Here is a 20,147-nt window from a genome sequence, read left to right on the forward strand (position 1 = left end):
CAATTTAATGAAAACAATATCTATAGTCATTCATCATAAATTGTTTTTTAAGGTGCAAGTGACCTAGACTCTAGTGGGCAACACCATATAATGTTTCTTGCCTGCTCACCATGTGGTCCAGTCCATAGAGTTGATAACAATCATGTTGCAAGCAGTCAAGCTGGGTTTTCCTTGCTCTCCCACGTACCTTCGAGCCTGGAGTATCTATGAATGTATTTGAGTTGGTGCAAGAGGTGGCACGCTACATTTCAAATCCCGCCAATAACAAGTTTCTGATGTTCCATTTGAAAACATACTATTTCATGCATTTCCTGCATTTATTTCATTTAAGATTCACTTCAAAAAATGACAAAACTTGGGAGAAAAATATGATTCTTTATGGTAATTTAGTTCCACTCACATATTCATAATGTTTAGTTTGCATAATCATATTAAAGGATTTTTAGTTATAATATAGCACTATTACTTTTCAATTATACTCAAACTAGAAGAGACGTGTGTGTGTGTAGATATGTATATACGTGTGTGTGTACATGCGTACTATCATAGGCATTGTCATAAACTATTGACCACCCCCATGAACTAGCTCAACCTGAACATTTGTAAACACCTACCTACTGCCCATCCTTGAGTACATCTACAGCAACTCTTAAACTGAAGAAACTTTCTAGTTTAAAGAAATTTCCATGAAATTTATTTTTATAATTAGAGAAAAAATATATTAACAATTTTAATGAAGCCCATCCAGCTCAAATTGTTAGAAGTTTGCATATATGTTTTATATATGTATGATACATGTTTTTATTTGGGGGGGGGGTGATCATCAATGTTGAGGATGACTGTTCTGCTGATCAAATGATTCCAACAACAGACCAAAGTTACTTTTAACTTTCCAGTTTGAACTTCTACCATGTGGCCAGGGGAAAGGAGGAGAAATAAACTATTTATTTCTATACAAGCATGAATAGTTTAGTAGGTTGCTATACCAGTATTTAACAATCCAGTTTGATGTTTTATTCATGTTTTAAAAATTTCATACAACTTTAAGAATCTATTTCATCTACAGATGGACAACTAAATATAGAAATATATCTTGAGTTTTTTTATGCATGAGTCTTCAGAAGAAATATATATATATATATATATATATATATATATATATATCTTATCTTTTATAACTTTCAGCTTTTTGTTTCTTCTGAACTTTTCTTTTAATTCTTTTAATACATTTCCCTTTGCTTTAATTATTTTAGTAACGTGATCTGCTGCCATTATTTCCAAAAGTCATTTCATCTTTTTTAGTGGCAGCTTCAATGTCAGATGTGGTCTGATGGGACTAAGTCTTAGATAAGGTTATAGCAAAAACATGTATGCACATATATATATATATATATATATATATATATATATATATATAAACGTGTATTAATACTTTACTTCTTATTGAGCACCTGTACATGAGCACAGTTTTATCAAATTTAATCCTATGAAAAAAAAAGCACTACGCACACAGGATGATAAAATAGATAAAATTAATACCTCAGAACAGTTTTACATTGTTTTATATTCTTTTGCAAAGATTAAAATCCAAATATAATGATGCTAAACCTTATGCCTAGAATGCTTATTCCAATTAATATCAAAATCAATCACATCATTTTAATTTTAGAAAATATCTAAAATTTAAGTCAAACTTAAGGGTTCGTAACATGCAATTGAAACTCAGGGTAGTTTGCTTAATTGATGTTGAATAGATCAAATTAAATGTGACTTTTTGAATAGTAGATCATGTCCCTATTATGTCTCCATAAACCCTTTAAAGAAATTGAAATCTGTAGAATATTTATTAATTTATGTCTAATATGTATTGTTAAAATTTCACAAAACTTTATTTTCAGGAAAATTTTTCATTCCTTGTTTGCATTAAATTAAATATAAATCACTTTATTCATTCATGTCTAGCAGCTGTATTCTAAAATTCATAAAGCATGTTTGTATTAGTATGGGTTATTAATAATGATTATATATATTTATGTGTGTGTGTGTATATGTGATATTTTATAGAGAAAAACTTGATATCTCAATTTATTGAATGTATTTGTCATTTTCTCGAACTACTGCTGGTGAGTAGAAAATGTACATACTATCAAGGCGTTTGCTGTCATAATTCAGATTTTATTTCATTCTCAATCTGTTGGTAGTGATTTGCGGCCTCACTCAAAAGTTAGGATAAATCCAAATGAACTCAAAACATAATGGTACAGGGTTGTACAGACTTAAAAAATCTTAGATGAAAAGTCCTTGAATTTTGATTTTTGTCTGTAAAAGGTCTTATTTCTATTATTACCTATTATTACCTTAAAAAAATACTTTCCTTGCGTAGACAGGACTCCTTCATGCCCCCCCCCAAGTAGTTGTAATAATTAAAAATTAGGCCAGATGGACCAAAAAAAAAAAAAAATGGACAAGATGGCAGCCATCTTTGTTGGAAATTAAAAGGTAATATTTTAGATAAAATAAAAAGCATCTAAAACTACTTAAAAACACTAAAAATGACACAGGTAGGTTACAAAGTAACTTTTAATGACTATGGTAAACTTTATTGATATATACTACTGTGGATTGTAAAACAAACCTTAAATTTTGTTTTGAAAATTTGAATTTTGTCTGGAGAAGGCCTTGAAAATTTTGTTTGAAAAGCCTTGATAAGTCTTTGAAAATGAACATTAAAAATCTGTATGAACCCTGTGCTAGTCAAAATAACAAAAGTAAAAATGTTTCAAAATTTAAATATTTAATCGCTTCATTTGAGATTTGTCTCTCAATGTCAACAGATGCAACCATCTTCCAGTCCATTCTTCACGCAATACGACAGTTGATTTCAAACTTGGTCCAGGACTTAGGTGTTGTGGTTGATTTGCTTTTACTCTCACTGCCCAATGCATGTAGGCAGCAAATAAAGCCCATGCTGCGCATTTTATCACTTGCAGTGACTTTGCCAATATGACAGTTAACATTCTCCTACTACTATACTCTTGTGGCAACACATTCTGAAATATTGCATCTAAGGATATCCAGCAAGTGGAGTAAGTTCAGAGATTTGTTGTGAATTGACTTCATACAATGTCCCAGGAAAAATGATTGGAGGTCTTTAACCTGTACTCACTGTAGATGGTTGCTTGGGGACTACATCCTTGGCTTTATCAATTTTATTATTTTGTGTGGTAACTACAGTGTGCCTTCTTACCTCTTCGTCACATCAGCTCGGCAGAGAAGGCTTTGTGGAAAATTAGCTGTATATGAGATGATTTGGGCTTAATCATTGGGGAGGAGGCTCAGTTTGAGTTGCTGCATTGTGGAACAGGTTGCCGCATTTGTGGTCAGTCTGCAGATGAACAAACAGTTGAAGGAACCACTGCATGCATCATGGTTGCTGATCTTTGGATAATTGCTCCTCATTTGATCAACTAAAGGACGCAATTCTTATATAAAACATCATCAGCTGGAATTTAATTTTCATCTGATGTGCCAAATCGTTGTCTCCTCACGATCCAATAAAAGCTCTACCAGATGCGCTCTTCTCTCAGTAGGAAGCCAGCAAAAATTCTTGATGGAAAGATTTAATGTAAATAAAGAAAACAAAAAGAAAGACTTTAAGTTAGTCTGATTAAATTTGCAGAGAGAAAAAGATTAAAGCGAGTGACTTACAGCATGTGATTATCAAACTCTTCCTTCATCATACTTTTTCTCTTTCTTCTCACTAAAATAAAGATTAATGTATTCACATTTTATTTATGTTTGCCTAAAAATTAACATAAATATTCATAAGTTAAAACTTATGACAGTAGTGTATGATCAGTAAATTAGTTGGTCAAGTCACTTAATAATGCTTGCTGAGCAAAGAAAAAAAATCGAAATCCTGTCCAACCCTAATGTGAAAGTCTGAGGAGGTAAAATAATATTAAAATGATGTTTATTGGAAACTGTATCCTATTAAATTGTTTTCCTTATGTCAAAAAAAGAGTATTCCTGTATTTATTAAAAAAAAAAAAGAAAAAAAAAGAGAATGAAATGTGTGAACATATTGGAATATATAAAAATTGAAGAAATAAATTAAAAAAAACATTTTTCTTTCTAGCAACATGAATCAATAGGGGTCCATCTTACTAAATCTACTTATATATCTTGCTTTTGGTGCGAAAGCTAGCAAGCAATAATGTGGAAAGAAAAATAAATTTATATATTATGCATACGCACACACGTGTGTCTCAGAGATGATACAAGGATCTACAAAATGCATCATCTGATTCAATGAAAATAAAAAATGGTATTTTCTCCAAGAATTCATTTGAATTTAGAACAATTTATAAATTAAGAAAAATACCAACACAAAATATATAAAAACTATAATATTAATTTGGTATTGTTTAATCTTATTCAGAACATTTGCATATAATTAGAAGTGTAATAGTGCATTTATTATGTCACAACCACCAACAACAGACCCCTATTTATACTATGGTTTTCTGATGATAGTAGCCTTTTGTTATGATACAATACATAACAGACAAGAAAAAAAATGAGAATTTTAAAATCTGAAAAATAAAATTAATTTTTATTCAATTTATTTGTGCAAAAATATAAAAGATTTGACAAGATGAATGGAGACTGTCCTTTGAGAGATGCCTAAATACCAGTTTGATCTTAGCATCCAGCTCATTTTTAGTATTGCAGGCAGTTTTGTTTGTTTCCTTTCTCAACTATGGTTCATACATAATGGTCCATAATGTTGCAATCATGCAAGTTGGGAAGGTTGGGAATGTTTGAACTGGTGAACTTTTGGAAATTCTCAGACATTTTGGGTCTTCCTATGGGTGTTATATGGAGCTGATTTCTGCTGCCAAAAGTATGGCCTACCTTTCACGCACTCATCACTTAACAATAATTAACTGTAGCTCATTGTCCCTATCAGAATCGAGTCTAAGTCCCTTTTCAAAGATGCTTGGTAGCATAAAACGGCCTTCATTTGAAACACAATTAGAGATCATCACAACTTGGTCTTTGACATATACAACTTCATATGAACTGTAGACTATCCACCTGTTGTTCTGTATACCGTATAACTGATCCTGAGGAGAACTAAAGCATCTCTATTGTGACTCTATGATTGACTTTATTTAGGAGTTTCTTTACTTCCATTAGGCAGTTCACTTGTGGCCCTTGTATCAGGAGTAGTAAAGATCATCATTCAGCACTTCTTCATATTCACTGTGCAAACAACCACTTTTCACCAAACTCTGCATTACTTTGTGTGAATCTGCTGCACTTAAAAAAATTTCTTTTAATCAACTGACAAATTGTGTCGGCAGTCAAAACACCTTAATTATATACTTCTTGCTCATCACTGCTTCTATATCCATCACAATTCTTCAGATCACATCTCAGGCATTCACAATAAGCACTAAACTGCAGCTAACGTTTCCAAATTTTTTTAATCCAGTGAGAATCATCATGATACACTTTACTCCAATACTTTTCAGTTGTCCATGGCATAAAGTTCTCAAATTCCATCAATATTGCACCCAAACAGCTATCGTTGCACTTAACTGCTATTAAATACTTTAAATGGTTTTGAAATTAAAGAATATTCCAAAATTATCAAATTGCCTCAAACACCATGTAAAACACCTTTGTAAAACATATTTAATGTTCTTTCATTAGGGATTGAACTCACAACCTGAATTAATAATATTAATTACTAATTAAAATATGAATGAAGTAAATATTACAAAAATAATTAAATGATTGATATACTTTACACTAATTTTTTTATACACTTTGACATCATAAGCATTGGTTATTATTGAAATAATCTTACAATTAGAAAATTACAAATTTTGGAATCAATATTTTATGAGGCTGCTATATTCCAGATCTTACCACAAATCACAAAGTAGATCATAATTGTCTTCAGGAATCAAAGTTATCAATTTCCTATACTTAAAGGTGCCATGTACTCATGGTCATAGATAGTTGTATTTTGGAAATAGGAATTAGATTCTAACAGTGAAAATTGATAAATACAAAAGAATTTCAGTGTTGAATTTGGAAATAACAGAGTTTTGATAACTTTGCTAATTGATGCTGATCACCCAGCTTTTAAAATTAGACATGCTGATTTGACACTGTCTAGAGTAGAGCTAAGAATGAGGAAAGGTTTGATCCATGAGGATTGAATGTGAGGAGTGGAGTGAAGAATGACAAGTGGTTATTCCCAAAGAGAGAATACTTTAATAGGAAGAGTGCACTGAGCAATAAGAATGGTTGAAGTTATAGTTAAATTAAAAAAAAAAAAAGAAATATATTAATATGATATACTATATATTTGTACTTGGTGATGAACTTGAACTAAAGCTTACAGCCTTTTATGATGAAAGAATGCAATATGAGTTGGGTAGGTGAAATCAGATGCAATGATCATAAGGTTATATATCAATATCATGGATAAAAGTTTTACTTAGGGGGCGGGGGGCAATCTAAAGTGAGTTTCTGATACTGATATACCAAATGCTTTTTTATGGTTTAAACCTTACTAGATTATCTTGCTGAAAAACATAAGTAATAAGATTAATCTCAGAAATATTCTCTAATGATATTCTAAATGAATGCTCTCATCCATTATTTTTTAAGAGACAATGCAAAAACTGTACATGGAAAATAATATACATTTTGTTAATTCTGTAACAACTAAAACAACTAGGAATAATAAAAGCTGAATTTGAAAACATTTATTACTACCGAAAGCCATGAAAATAAATGATGCAACATTTATTTATAATCATGCCCAAATTTTTACAATAATTTTGAGTTTAAAAAAAAAAAATTGAAACATTAGTGTTTTTTCTCTCCACTTAATCTTTTTTTTTTTTTATATATATAGTTTTAGCAATTTGTTCAACTCCTCAAATAAGCCTAGTAAAAAACCCCTGCCAGTCGCCACCGTACGATACAACGCTCCAACCACTCATGTTCAACCAGTCGGAGACCCTAACAAAAAACAACGCAGCAAATACAATTTGGGTGAAAAAGCCAAAGCATATGAATTCCTACAAGATGAAGGGTAAGTCATATTTCCTAGTTTATTTTTTTTGTTTCTATTTGAATTTCAATTTTGTACATCTATTTTTAAGGAAATTCACAAATTAGCTTTTATTTTAGTTTGTGAATGCCAGATATAAGTAGAAATTCAAATTGTATACGTTTAAAGAAATATAAACAAGTATCATTTCTGGATTTATATATTGTTTTCTCTTTCAGAGTTTCTGAAAAAACAAAGAAAGAGAAAGAAAGAGAAAGGTGGGAACAATATAAACAAGTTAGAGTTCATGTGAAAAAAGATGATGGAAGAATGCAAGCCTATGGCTGGAGTCTTCCTGCAAAATTTCAACCTACAATACCACGGGAACTTCCTAACAAAAGCCATGTACCAGTACCAGTGCCAGTTTACTGCAGACCTTTATTAGAAAAAGAACCAGGATTAAAAGTAAGTTGTCATCATTTTAATTTCTTGCTTAGTAATATTAGATATACTAATGATATTTTCCTCTCTACAAGAAAACATTATGAAATGAATTTACTATTTCAACCAAATAAATTTTTTTCTTAACTTACACCTGTTATTTACAATAGTGCATACAAATTTTATCGAAATAACTGAGGCTGAGTTATAGCATTTCTTCATAAAATTCATTGCATCATTTAGAAATCTTTCACTCAGCAAAGGATTTATTTGCTTTTCTATTAAAAAAAAATTTTTTTTCTTGTTTAAACATTCAAATTTAAATTTATTTGTTTACTATTGACTTTAAGCCTTAAATATGAAAACAGTTTTAATTAATAGATCTATTTACAAACATTGTAATATCTTTTTTTGTAAATTTGTCTTTATAATTTTTATATCTGAAATAGATGATCATTTAAGGAAAAATATGAAATGGGGAAGTAATAAAGTTTTTATTTGTTTTTTAATGAAAAATTTCTTTGTTTTGTTCAGATTTGGTGTGCAGCTGGTGTAAATCTGACAGGTGGCAGAACAAAAGATGGAGGATCAGTTGTTGGGGCGAGTGTCTTTTATTCAAATCCCCCAACAGAAGAATTAGAAAAAAGAAAAGAAACAAAGGATGAAATTGAGAAATTAAATGAAGAATTAAAAGTAGGCAAAATACTTTACCTATTAAATTGTTGAATCTTGCAAGTGCTGACATAACTATTGGTTTTTAAATTTATGTCTAAACCAGTAATAGCAATAAAAATATTTGAAAATGTATCGATTGAAATGTTATAGTAAAGATCATTATTATTCTCAGCAGCAAAGGGATTTTTTAAAATATTTCTTTAATAATTTTCTTAAGATTTTAATTCTTGTGTGAATGTTAATGATCGTTCTAATGTCCTATAAACCATATTCATAAAATTCTTTTAGGTCTTTGTTAAATCACTGATGTTTTATTGCCCATGATTCGTGATGTCAATCTCTATTTTTAGCTGATGTCTTGAAGTTTGCCACCTTCACTCTTGTTTTATTTGGTCTTACCCAGTCTTTCTATTTAGATTTATCAAATTTCATTTCTTTTTAGGCTTAGAACTGTTGGTGTTGTGTATCATTTTTATACTATCATTTCAATATATTAGTCTTTGTTTACTTTGTTTAAGTTTTCACTTAATTTCTTTGTGTATCATTGTGTGTAAGGTGCTGTTGTCATTAAATTGTATTTTTTGTTGTTATAGACATCATTCCTCCTCAGATTTTGGGTTAGTTACATAACACATACACTTATAAAGGAGTTGTTAGGGTAATGATATGGACTGAGGTGATCCACAAACACAGATTAAGACAAGAAGATTTTAAAAACAACAAGGATGTATTCTTATTCAAGTTTATGAAAATGTGAAAAGACATTAAAACAAGTGCAAATGTTTGTGGTGGATGTAATATAATAATAAGGTGAATGAGAACAAGAATTTCAAAAAATATAATTTATTTTGTTTTTATATGCATGCAAAAGATGTATTATTTTATGTATATAGAATTAAAGAATCATTGGGTTTGTATTACTGTACACATAGATTCGAAAAAGTTGTCAAAAAACAAATATATAACAAATAAATGTTATCAAAGGCAAGATAAGTTACTTTTCTACCAAACTGGATATAATTTTTGTGTTTTTATTCAATGTAACATGTTTATTCAGCTTGAAAAACATGCACTGTTTACCGATGTATTGGAAAATTCAAAATGGCGGCCGACTCTCTCTCGGAGAGGGTAAGTTTGGGAAAAGGTGTTATAAATAATAAACTAGACAAAATACTGTTAGAAATTCGCTCAATATATATTACCGTGACATAGGTTGACAATATATTCGGTGTTTTTTTAATAATATTTTGTCTAGTTTATTATTTATGACACCTTTTCTCGAACTTACCGTGTTTAAGAGAGAGTCGGCCGCCATTTTGAATTGTCCAATACATCGGTAAACACTGCATGTTTTTCGAGCTGAATAAACATGTTACATTGAATAAAAACACAAAAAATATATCCAGTTTGGTAGAAAAGTAACTTATCTTGCCTTTGATAACATTTATTTGTTATATATTTGTTTTTTGACAACTTTTTCGAATCTATGAGTACAGTAATACAAACCCGAATCATTTTAAAATGCGATCAAATGTTTGTATATAAAATGTGTAATATATATTGTTCTCAGAAGTAAAATGTTATGTAAAAATGGTGTAATATGTACAATAATCTGACAAGTCCTCACAAGGATGAAACGCAGAAAATTCTTTGTAGCTTAAATGCCATATATATTTTCAAAACTTACGACCTAGCTCTACTTACATATCAAGCACTTTCGAAGTAAATACTGAAAATATTTACATGAAAAATTTGTATATATATATATATATTAGTACTAAAAAGAAAGTATTTCAAATTTGGTTAGTGAAAGAAATGGAAATATAATTCTCTTGAAAATGTGTATACCATAAAAGATATAAGTTGAAAGGGCTTTGTGTCTACCAGTTATTTGAAATGCATGTAAATTCACCAAATCTTGCTTGTTCCAGGAGTCTGAAATTAGCTAACGATGCTTTAAAGCTGAGGACGAAACTGATTCTTTTGCTCTCATTTAGAAATCCTGAGATGAAGGGAGTTATCCCATGACCAACTATTTCTATTGTGCCTATTTATATACAAGGGTAATAATTCCCCCAAAATATACAAAATAGAGAGATTTTTGCCTGGTCTCAACTTTGTCTAGGTAGCTGACTGTTTGCACTTAAGATCCAGATCAACAGACTCCAAAATATTTCAAAGACGGATTTTTTTATTTTACCAAACATGGAGTCATTGCAAGTGATTAGGATGTTTGTTTTAATGTGTTAGTAATTATTTGGATCTATTTCATGTACATGGAAGCATAAGCATTGTACCAGGTTTGGGTTAGTCTCAGTGTTCTTAGAAACTGTCCAGATGGTGTTTATAATTTTATTGAAATCATTTCTAATCAAAACTTTTTGTTTCATTTTGCCTTGTGTTTCTGACTAGGATGACACCAAGGTAAAGTGGATATTGGTGTTTTTTGGGGTTTTTTTTTTAAGTTCTGTCATTCTAGCTGGTTCAATTAGTAAAACAGTAATGAAACAAATGAAATGAAATTTTCTTGCAATATTATTTTGTGTCTGATGTAAAAATTTAAAAAATTGATTGTAACAAGTATTAAATCAAAATATTTCTCAAAATTAAAAGATTTTTATTGAAAAAAGTTAAGGGACATCATTAAACTAATGATATAATTTTTTTTTATATACAGTTTTTTGTAAATCATATAGAATATTGAGAAGAAATGGTCACATAAGGTTTGTTTAATGTGTGAATATTAGCTTTAGGGATAGCATTGAGCAACTGAGATTATCTGTTAAAGAAATAATGAATATTTTCAAATCTTTTCTATTCTTTAAATATTGAATATCTGTTCTATTCTTAAAATATGAAAAAACATATTTTCATTCTCATAAATTATTCTTTTTTTATATGTTGTCTTGTTCTATTTTATTTAATTCCTCCTCTAATGTTTATTTTGAGGAACATGAAAAGAATTTAAAACAGACTGAAAAAGAACAATTGTCATCTCTTGTATGGATCTGTACAAGTACCCAATCCTCAAGCAGAGTCACAGTCATTGATGCCAATAACCCTGGAGATGTTTTAGAAGCATTTAGAGTATCTTCACCCCACATACTTTGTATAGCCAGTGTTTCAGGTAATTATTTTTTCCCATTCATTCAGACCGTAGATTATCCTTTGCATTCATTTTTTCTTTCTTTTTCTTTTACTTTGTAACAATGATAAATCTTTTGGCTAAGAGCAAAGCATAGTATCTATTTTGATAACGATCTTGAATTGTCACACCCTTTCACTAACCAAAGACAGAATAGATAAGGTTTAGTATCAAAATAGATACTATGCTTTGCTCTTAGCCAAAAGATTTAGTTAGTGAATAGAATTATGATGATGATGATCCTAAATTAACTAGTATTAACAGCAGAGCATTATAATGACAGAAGAACCAAGTGGCCAATCGGGTTGGCTAAAATTCAAACCAACTTTAGCGCTAAAAATAAAAGTGACTATTATTCTAGGCATTCTTTAGTCAGTTGCTGTTAAGGTCCAGTCTAGACATGCTGAATGATCTTATGACTCCGTTATAAACAAGTGGTAATGTAGGGGAAAAAAAGAATGAAAAGGAATTTTTTTCAGAATACAACAGAAAATCGATGCTAATAAGAATTTAGCGATTGAGATGAAAGAGATAATTACCAGATCAAAAAGAATTGAAACCATGAATTTCTGAACAGAAATAAATCCGTGATAGAATTGGCGAGTGCAACTGTTTTATGAGCTTATATCTTGCATAAGAACCTCCTCAAGAAAATTTTCCTGTTTGTTCTTTGAATTGAAGTTCGCTAAAGAAAGATTGAGTTATAATGAATTGTGTGAAAGAAAAACCACAAAAAATAACTCATCAACAACAATTACATCTTGTTGAAAGGTAAGATTTTGTTTATGATAAAATCTCATGATTTATTTGTGCCAAATATAAACCATTGAAGTGAGGCATAATAAAATGTGTATTACGATTTTAGTACCTTAAATCTTGTTCTGGGAACAAAAGATCTTATGTTAGTTCTTGATTGGAAAATACAGGAATTTTGGTAAAATAAAAATGGCACTGATTATAATCATTCTTGATTCAAAATGGAAAGAAATTAATTTCATGAATGGAAATTTGTTAAATCATATATTCATATATTATCAACTTTTGAAAATAACTGGAAACAGCAATTGAAATTAAATCTCCATTTGAAAATTTGTGCTCAAGGAATTGGAACCTACTTAAAGAGCCATTTTTTATTGGCAAACAAAGGAAAGAAAATAAAATCATAAATCAAAGAAAAAAAAGACAAGATATGATTGAATTATTTCATTTGAATTTAAAACAAAAAAATTGTAAAGAGAAATTAAGAAATTTCTTCAATGAATCAACTTTGTGTCCATAACATCTATATAACCCTCTTGAAAAATAAAAAAAAAACTTTTAACTGATTCATTTCTTTTTTTGTTGCTTGACTTTGCAATTTTAATTATCTCTGACTCTTCTATATCATAATTTTCCAAAAATAATAATAAAAAAAAATGATTATGTTAACATTTTTATAACCAAATTATCGTCTTTCTATTTCTTTATTCAGGCATTGTAATGCAAACTCTGCTATATTTCTAACCCAATACATGAATTAAGAAAAAATAATAATCAGACAATGATCAACCTGAACTTACACTCTGTTTAACTGCACCTATAATTTCCATAACCACTTCTAAGGTTATAAACATCATTTCTAAGTTGAAATTGTTAGAAGTTTGAACAATTTCAAGTTTTGACGGTGAGGAATTTTGAAATGTTGTCTAGCACATGCTCATGTCGATGACCCTCTCGACATATGTATTATTTCTGACGTGAATATTTAGAAATATGTCCCTGGAAAGAGGATGTAACATGCTGTAAATTCTTCTTTACAATTGTAATAGAGAGTAAGTTTCTCTAATATGTCCTATTTTCAAAGTGTAAATTATTTTCTGAACAAAGGTTTTTGTCAACATAAAATTTCATAGAAGAATATTTTTTTCTTAGTAAAACTAACCCGACGAACCATGTAATTTTTTAGTCATAAAATTCATGGATCTCTTCATTTAAAATGTAAATTTAGAAATAAAATTTTTATAAAATTGACTTTTAAAAGAATACAAAAGGATAAAATTTACAAGTAAATTTCATATTTTTTCTATCGGCTTATAATTTTTGATTTCAGATTTTATTGCATAAAACACAGTAAATTTAATACTTAATTAGTAATTAAATTTAAAAAGAAAAAATTGAAAATTTTAGATCCAATTACAAAATTGCTGAATTACAGTATGAATTACAATTAAATTCATTGTTTTAGTAACATAATTATCATGCTGATTACTATGCTTCTGTGGTCCAGTGATTGTAATTTGGAATTAATACTTAACTTTTCTTAATTTCTAATAAAATTATAAATATTAGATAAAATAATAATAAATATTAGATATTAAATAAACTATTAGAAAACATACCACCTGTTGGGTCACCCATTGAGCTCATGCTAGATAGTTTAAATTGATGTGTGGTTTGGGGTGGGGATTGGCAATAAACTGAATCCACTCCTGAAAGAGAAGGTAATGCATGGAAGGATGGTCATCTAGAACCAAACCAAATGATATATTATTCAGACAAAATGGTTGGTCCCTTTATGAAGCAGACACTAGAATCAGAATGTGCCAGTAATGCTACAACTACTATGAAAAGAAGAGTTAAAAAAGAAAAAAAAAACTTGCATGCCTCCTATGAGCAAGATATGACACAAGGTTAGTTAATTTGAGGAAAATCAGTCCCCTCTCTCTTAAAGGGGAAACCTAGAAGTGTACAAAATAGCTGGCAACTAAGCATTCCATGTAAGGATACCTCAAGCAACAGACTATTATATCAATTCCCTCCTTTCATATAATGGTTTATTGTCTTTTGTGGGGGTCGCCTGGCCTTTTTTTGGGAACTGACTTCCTCCACAAATAATAAAAATAAAAATAAGAAATCTTATGTGCAACACAAACGGAGGTTTATTTCCGGAATAGAAATAACAAATAATAACAAGTTAAAACATAGTTCTCAATATTTCAGAGTTCTTTTTTTTTTGAGTTCATATGAAAGGTGGAGAGTCTCTTTTTTGTGTTCTTTGAATGTTCAAATATGTAACATAGACAATATTAATGTTCGTCTGTTAAAAGAGAGTATTAATGCGCGGAGCAGTGGAAATGAAATAATTGATGTTTGCACGCGTGGTAAGTCCTAATGAGAAAGCGTTGAATGAGTCGGAAGAGTTTAAAGAGACGAAAGAATGCTCGAAAGGCTAAGAGACTAAAGAGATAGATTTTGTGTTTGTGCATGTTTATATTTGGTTTGATTGGCTCCAAACGAGCTCTAGAAAATCAGTTTTAAAATGTGTCCTAGGAGGAATTCCATTGGACGGAAGACATCACATGGGGTGCTTTCAACTACGTACGCACCTTTGGTATATAAAGGTCACGCCGGAATTTGCGTGGGTGTCATTTTTCATTTTTTTAACGCGCCAAAACAATCAATTGCACTGCACGCCTAAATTGTATTTAACGATTTTAAATTTGAATATTAAACTGTGCCAACTGGCACAAATACTCCCCCCAGATTGGAAAAAAATTTTTTTTTTTTAATATGTAATGTATTCCTTGAAATGTTTCGGCCAGTGGACTTTCCTACCCGTTTTTGTCGTGGGTTTGGTGTCCTCGTCATTTTCTGCTGGTCTCCCATGTTCTAAGGGAATTTGTTCTGGTGGGGAAATTGTCTAAGGGTATTCCTCAATGTATGCTGGTTTAATTCGGTCGATCGCGATGTTGTCTTTCCTGTCTTTCCGTTGGACAGTAAAATATTTTTCACTTCTGTCCAAAACTTGGTATGGTCCAGTGTAATTTGGACAAAATGGCTTTTTGACCGTATCATTCCTGATAAACACAAATTTGCATGTGTGAAGGTCGTTCGGTATATAGGTTTGTTTGTCAGCCCTCCTGGTGGGGGTAAATTTGAGAGAAGACATTTTGTTCTTTAATTCCGTCACAAATGTAGCCGTGGGTGAAATATCTGTGTATGCATTAAAATACTGTCCAGGTAGTGTGACTACGGATCCAAAAACTAGCTCTGCTGGTGTGCTTTATAAGTCTTCTTTTATTGTGTTTCGGATCATTAATAGGATTAATAGTAAATTATCTGACCAGTCCGCGTTAAGACTCGTGGCCAAAGAAGTTTTTAGCTGTCTGTGAAAGCGTTCGACGAGGCCGTTTGAGCAAGGGTGATAAGCAGTAGTCTTTATGTGGGTTGTTCCCAACAATTGGTTGAACTCTGCGAAGAGTGTCGATTGAAATTGTGAACCTCTGTCCGTTGTGGGTATTGACGGTACTCCAAAAATTGCTATCCAGTCTTTTAGTATTGTTCCAGCTTCTGTTGCTGCCGATGTGTCTTTCACGGGTATGGCTGTTGGCCATCTGCTGAACCTTTCGACTATGGTGAGAATGTGGGTGTGTCCTTTTGAGGGCGGTAATGGCCCCACCAAGTCAACATGGATATTGGTGAACCTGGCATCAGGCGCACTGAAAGTGCCCAGCGGTGACTTCCTGTGCCTGTGTATTTTATTTTTGTGACAGGATACACACGTCTTGGTCCAATTTCGAATATCTGCATTCATATTCGCCCAAACAAAGCGGTCTGTTATTATTTTTACGGTGGCTCGTTTGCCTGGATGCGACATATTGTGAAAATGTAGAAAAACATGTCGTCTGATGCTTGGCGGTATGTATGGACGCGGTTGTTCTTTTGCTGTATCACAATAAAGAGTTGTTACACTAAAAGGTACGGGCATTTCCTTCAGTTGCAAAGACGTTTTCTGTTGTACGTCAGTGAGTGTTTTGTCCGTCTTGTTCTTGTGCAATTAATTCCATAGTTAACGAACTGGAATTTAGTGAAGTTATTGCAGCTCGTGATAATGCGTCCGCCACAATGTTTTCTTGCCCCTTGACGTATCTGATGTCTGTGGAATATTGGGCAATATAATCAAGGTGTCTGATTTCTCTTGGACCATATTTATCTACATGCGTATGCAGTGCATATGTTAACGGTTTATGGTCAGTGTAAATACAGAAGTTTCTTCCTTCTAACAGATGTCTAAAATGTTTAATTGACAAATAAATTGCTAATAGTTCCCTTGTGAAAAAGTACTGTACTTTGTCTGTGTCTTGCTCAGTTTGGCTGAGAAAAATGATATAGGGGTCATTGTATTCCCTGTCAGTTGATGTATAACTGCTCCTACAGCTATGTCTGACGTGTCTGTTGTAAGTGTAAGCTTCGATTCTTCGCTGTCCTTAATATAATTCAATTTTGTGAAATTGACTAAGGTAGTTTTAGCTTGATGGAAAGCTTTTAAAGCTGATCCGTCCAGTTTTAATTGTTGGTTTTTCGTTTTGTTCTTCAATAATGACGTTAACGGTGCAAGGATTGTGGAACAGTTGGGTAAAAATCGTCTGTAGTAATTAATTATACCTATGAAGCGACGAACTTGTCTAACAGACGTAGGTTGTGGAAAATCCGTAATGGCGCTTACTTTTTCGGGTAATGGTGATATACCATCCTTATCAATTGAATGTCCAAGGAAGTTTACTTCTTGCTGACTGAAAATACATTTGTCCAAATTTATTTTTAAACCGTAATGGGACAGTTTTTGAAAAACTTGTTCCAAGTGTTGTTTATGTTCGTCGAGGTTTCTACTAGCAATTAGGACTTCGTCCACGTAAGCAAATACGAATGGAAGGTCCCTAAAAACCTCGTCTATTAACCTTTGGAAGGTTTGACAAGCGTTCCTAAGTCCGAATGGCATTCTGACGAATTCGTAAAGTCCAAATGGTGTGGTCAGTGCTGTTTTGTGGATATCTTCATCCGCCACCGGTATTTGGTAATACGCTTTTACTAAATCCAGTTTGGAAAATACCGTGGCATTTTGCAGTCCGATTGCAAAATCGTGAATGTGTGGGATAGGGTATCTATCCGGTACAGTTTGTGCATTTAATCTCCTGAAATTGCCGCATGGACGCCATGTTGTCGCGTCTGCTTTCTGTACCATGTGTAGAGGAGATGACCACGCACTTTTGGAAGGTCGGATAATTCCTTGTTGCAACATGCGTTGAAATTCGTCTTTTGCGATCTTGTACTTATCCGGCTTCAGACGTCTGGGGGTGGCGTAGACTGGTTGTCTATTCGTTTTAATATAATGCTTTGCATTATGTTTAATATTATCCGTGACTTTGAATGGCTGAGTAAGTTGTGGGTATTTTTGAAACAGCCGACGAATGTACGTCTCTTCAGGTAAGGCAGAACTAATCCCAGTAGACTGGTATCTTGTGGTGATACCTTTAATTACGATTTTTGTTTGGTTATCAGTCAGTGTGCGACTAGTCATGTCTACCGATAGATTAAACCGTGCTAGGAAATCTGCTCCTAATATTGGTGTCGTCACGTTGGCTATGGTAAAAATCCACGGAAATGTGCGGCGCAGGCCGAGATTGACGTCTAAATATTTTTCACCGTATGTCGGTATTTGTGTGCCATTAGCTGCTTGGAGGTGGTAAGGCTGTGGAATAGCTTTTTGTTTACGTAGAGGTGGTATCACGCTGATTTCAGCTCCAGTGTCTATTAAGAAATTATATCCATGATTATTATCACGAATAAAAAATAAACGACCTTTAGTGGAAAATCCAGCGACAGTCGTCGTCTCTACTGGCCGGAATATTCGTTTCCCTGATTCTTGTTTTTAAAAGAACAAGGATAAGTGCAACGCCGAGCTTGTGTGCCGAATTTTTTGTGGTAAAAACAGATTTCGTTCGCTCGTTCCCGTGTGTTGCTTCGACCTCTACTAAGACTTCGTTTTCGGTAGTCCGATCGTTTATTAAATGAGTAACGATGGTTTATTTGCATTAATTCCTGCACTTGTCGAGTGAGATTTTCGACCGTCATTTTTAGTCCCAATATATCGTCGTCGCACGTCTGTTTCTGCTGTGCTTGTGCTGAGTTTACTTTGCGGTGCCTCAGATTTTCATGGATTCGATCTGCCATATCGGCGAGTTTTTCAATATTTGTCTCTTCCGTTGTGGGTGCTAGGATTTGTACTGTTGTGTCTGGAAGTTTATCCAGCCACAGACTTCTCATTATATTTTCGGACATTTTGTTGTCCCCTAGCAATGTACGCATGTATCGCAAAAGTTGTGACGGGGTGCGATCTCCCAATTCTACTTGGGTGAAAAGATTGCGTAACCTTGTTTCGTTTGGAAAGCCTGTCCGTCGTAAGATGGCCTTCTAAAGTTCGTCATATGGGTTGTCTTCAGGCACATTCTCCAATAAATCCGTCACCTCTTCCGGGAGTTTTTCCACCAAGTAACAGTATTTGGTTCGTTGAGACGTTATCCGCTTTGCGTCGAAAAGGGCCTGGATTTGGATAAACCAGGTCTTTATGTTGGTAGGATTAAATGCTGGTATATTTACCGTTAACGTTGCCAGAGGTTTTTCAACACAGGAAGGTTCCATGTTTGTTTTCTTCGCTCGAAAGTGATTTCAAAGCCTTTAAACTGTCAACTGACTTTTTCCGATGACGCGGAGCTTGAAATTGTGGTCGAAAAAAAATTGTCGCTTTTTCCGCTGAGTCATGGTTGTTTAATAGTTTATAAGATTCCGTTGTGCATATGATTTCTGCGTCGGGTCACCAACTTGTGGGGGTCGCCTGGCCTTTTTTTGGGAACTGACTTCCTCCACAAATAATAAAAATAAAAATAAGAAATCTTATGTGCAACACAAACGGAGGTTTATTTCCGGAATAGAAATAACAAATAATAACAAGTTAAAACATAGTTCTCAATATTTCAGAGTTCTTTTTTTTTTGAGTTCATATGAAAGGTGGAGAGTCTCTTTTTTGTGTTCTTTGAATGTTCAAATATGTAACATAGACAATATTAATGTTCGTCTGTTAAAAGAGAGTATTAATGCGCGGAGCAGTGGAAATGAAATAATTGATGTTTGCACGCGTGGTAAGTCCTAATGAGAAAGCGTTGAATGAGTCGGAAGAGTTTAAAGAGACGAAAGAATGCTCGAAAGGCTAAGAGACTAAAGAGATAGATTTTGTGTTTGTGCATGTTTATATTTGGTTTGATTGGCTCCAAACGAGCTCTAGAAAATCAGTTTTAAAATGTGTCCTAGGAGGAATTCCATTGGACGGAAGACATCACATGGGGTGCTTTCAACTACGTACGCACCTTTGGTATATAAAGGTCATGCCGGAATTTGCGTGGGTGTCATTTTTCATTTTTTTAACGCGTCGAAACAATCAATTGCACTGCGCGCCTAAATTGTATTTAACGATTTTAAATTTGAATATTAAACTGTGCCAACTGGCACACTTTTAAAGCAGGAGATAATTCTAAGTCTAAATCAAATAAAGAATGATCTACCAGTAAACAAGACCATTTCTACATTGCCGGAAGGATACTCAGAATCCCCTTGTCTAGTAGAATAAAATAGTGAGTTTTCAAAGTTAGTTCAAATTTTTAAGTAAAGACAAAATCCTAAATTAGTCACTTTTAGTTCACTTTATTTTTATTTTTCATCTCTCCAGCTGTACGTTTAATATTAATACTTTTGGTGATATGCATTATTATTTATAATCTGCTATTCCAGTATTTTTAATAGTTAGTTTTATTACCTTTGACTGCTAATAGAGACAGAAATGAGTGGATAGAAACACACACACACAATTTATCAAATAAGAGGGAAAGAAACAAAAAACATAGACTAATGGAACCTTCAAGAGATTGGTAATTTGATGAGTTTATTGCAATTAGAACAATTAAAATGAAATTTAAAAGAAACATAACTCAATCCCAA

General features: G+C 32.4%; 1 protein-coding gene across 30 annotated transcripts in view; it reads left to right on the forward strand.

Annotated features, from left to right (window-relative positions):
• The window catches only part of LOC145268208 (C-Jun-amino-terminal kinase-interacting protein 4-like), a 405,923-nt gene that overhangs the window by 321,705 nt on the left and 64,071 nt on the right, over positions 1-20,147 (forward strand). For 27 of the 30 annotated variants that reach the window (XM_080123500.1, XM_080123505.1, XM_080123502.1 and 24 more), the window contains 4 exons: positions 6,941-7,120; positions 7,318-7,543; positions 8,054-8,212; positions 11,144-11,321. In XM_080123500.1, coding sequence (XP_079979626.1) covers positions 6,941-7,120; positions 7,318-7,543; positions 8,054-8,212; positions 11,144-11,321 — 743 coding nt within the window. The remainder of the gene's footprint in view (positions 1-6,940; positions 7,121-7,317; positions 7,544-8,053; positions 8,213-11,143; positions 11,322-20,147) is intronic. The other 3 variants (XM_080123478.1, XM_080123493.1, XM_080123498.1) reach the window with 1 other exon arrangement.

The sequence above is a fragment of the Euprymna scolopes genome, chromosome 43 (genome assembly GCF_053919585.1).
Source record: "Euprymna scolopes isolate OS-2025 chromosome 43, ASM5391958v1, whole genome shotgun sequence".
NCBI classification, from domain to species: domain Eukaryota; kingdom Metazoa; phylum Mollusca; class Cephalopoda; order Sepiida; family Sepiolidae; genus Euprymna; species Euprymna scolopes.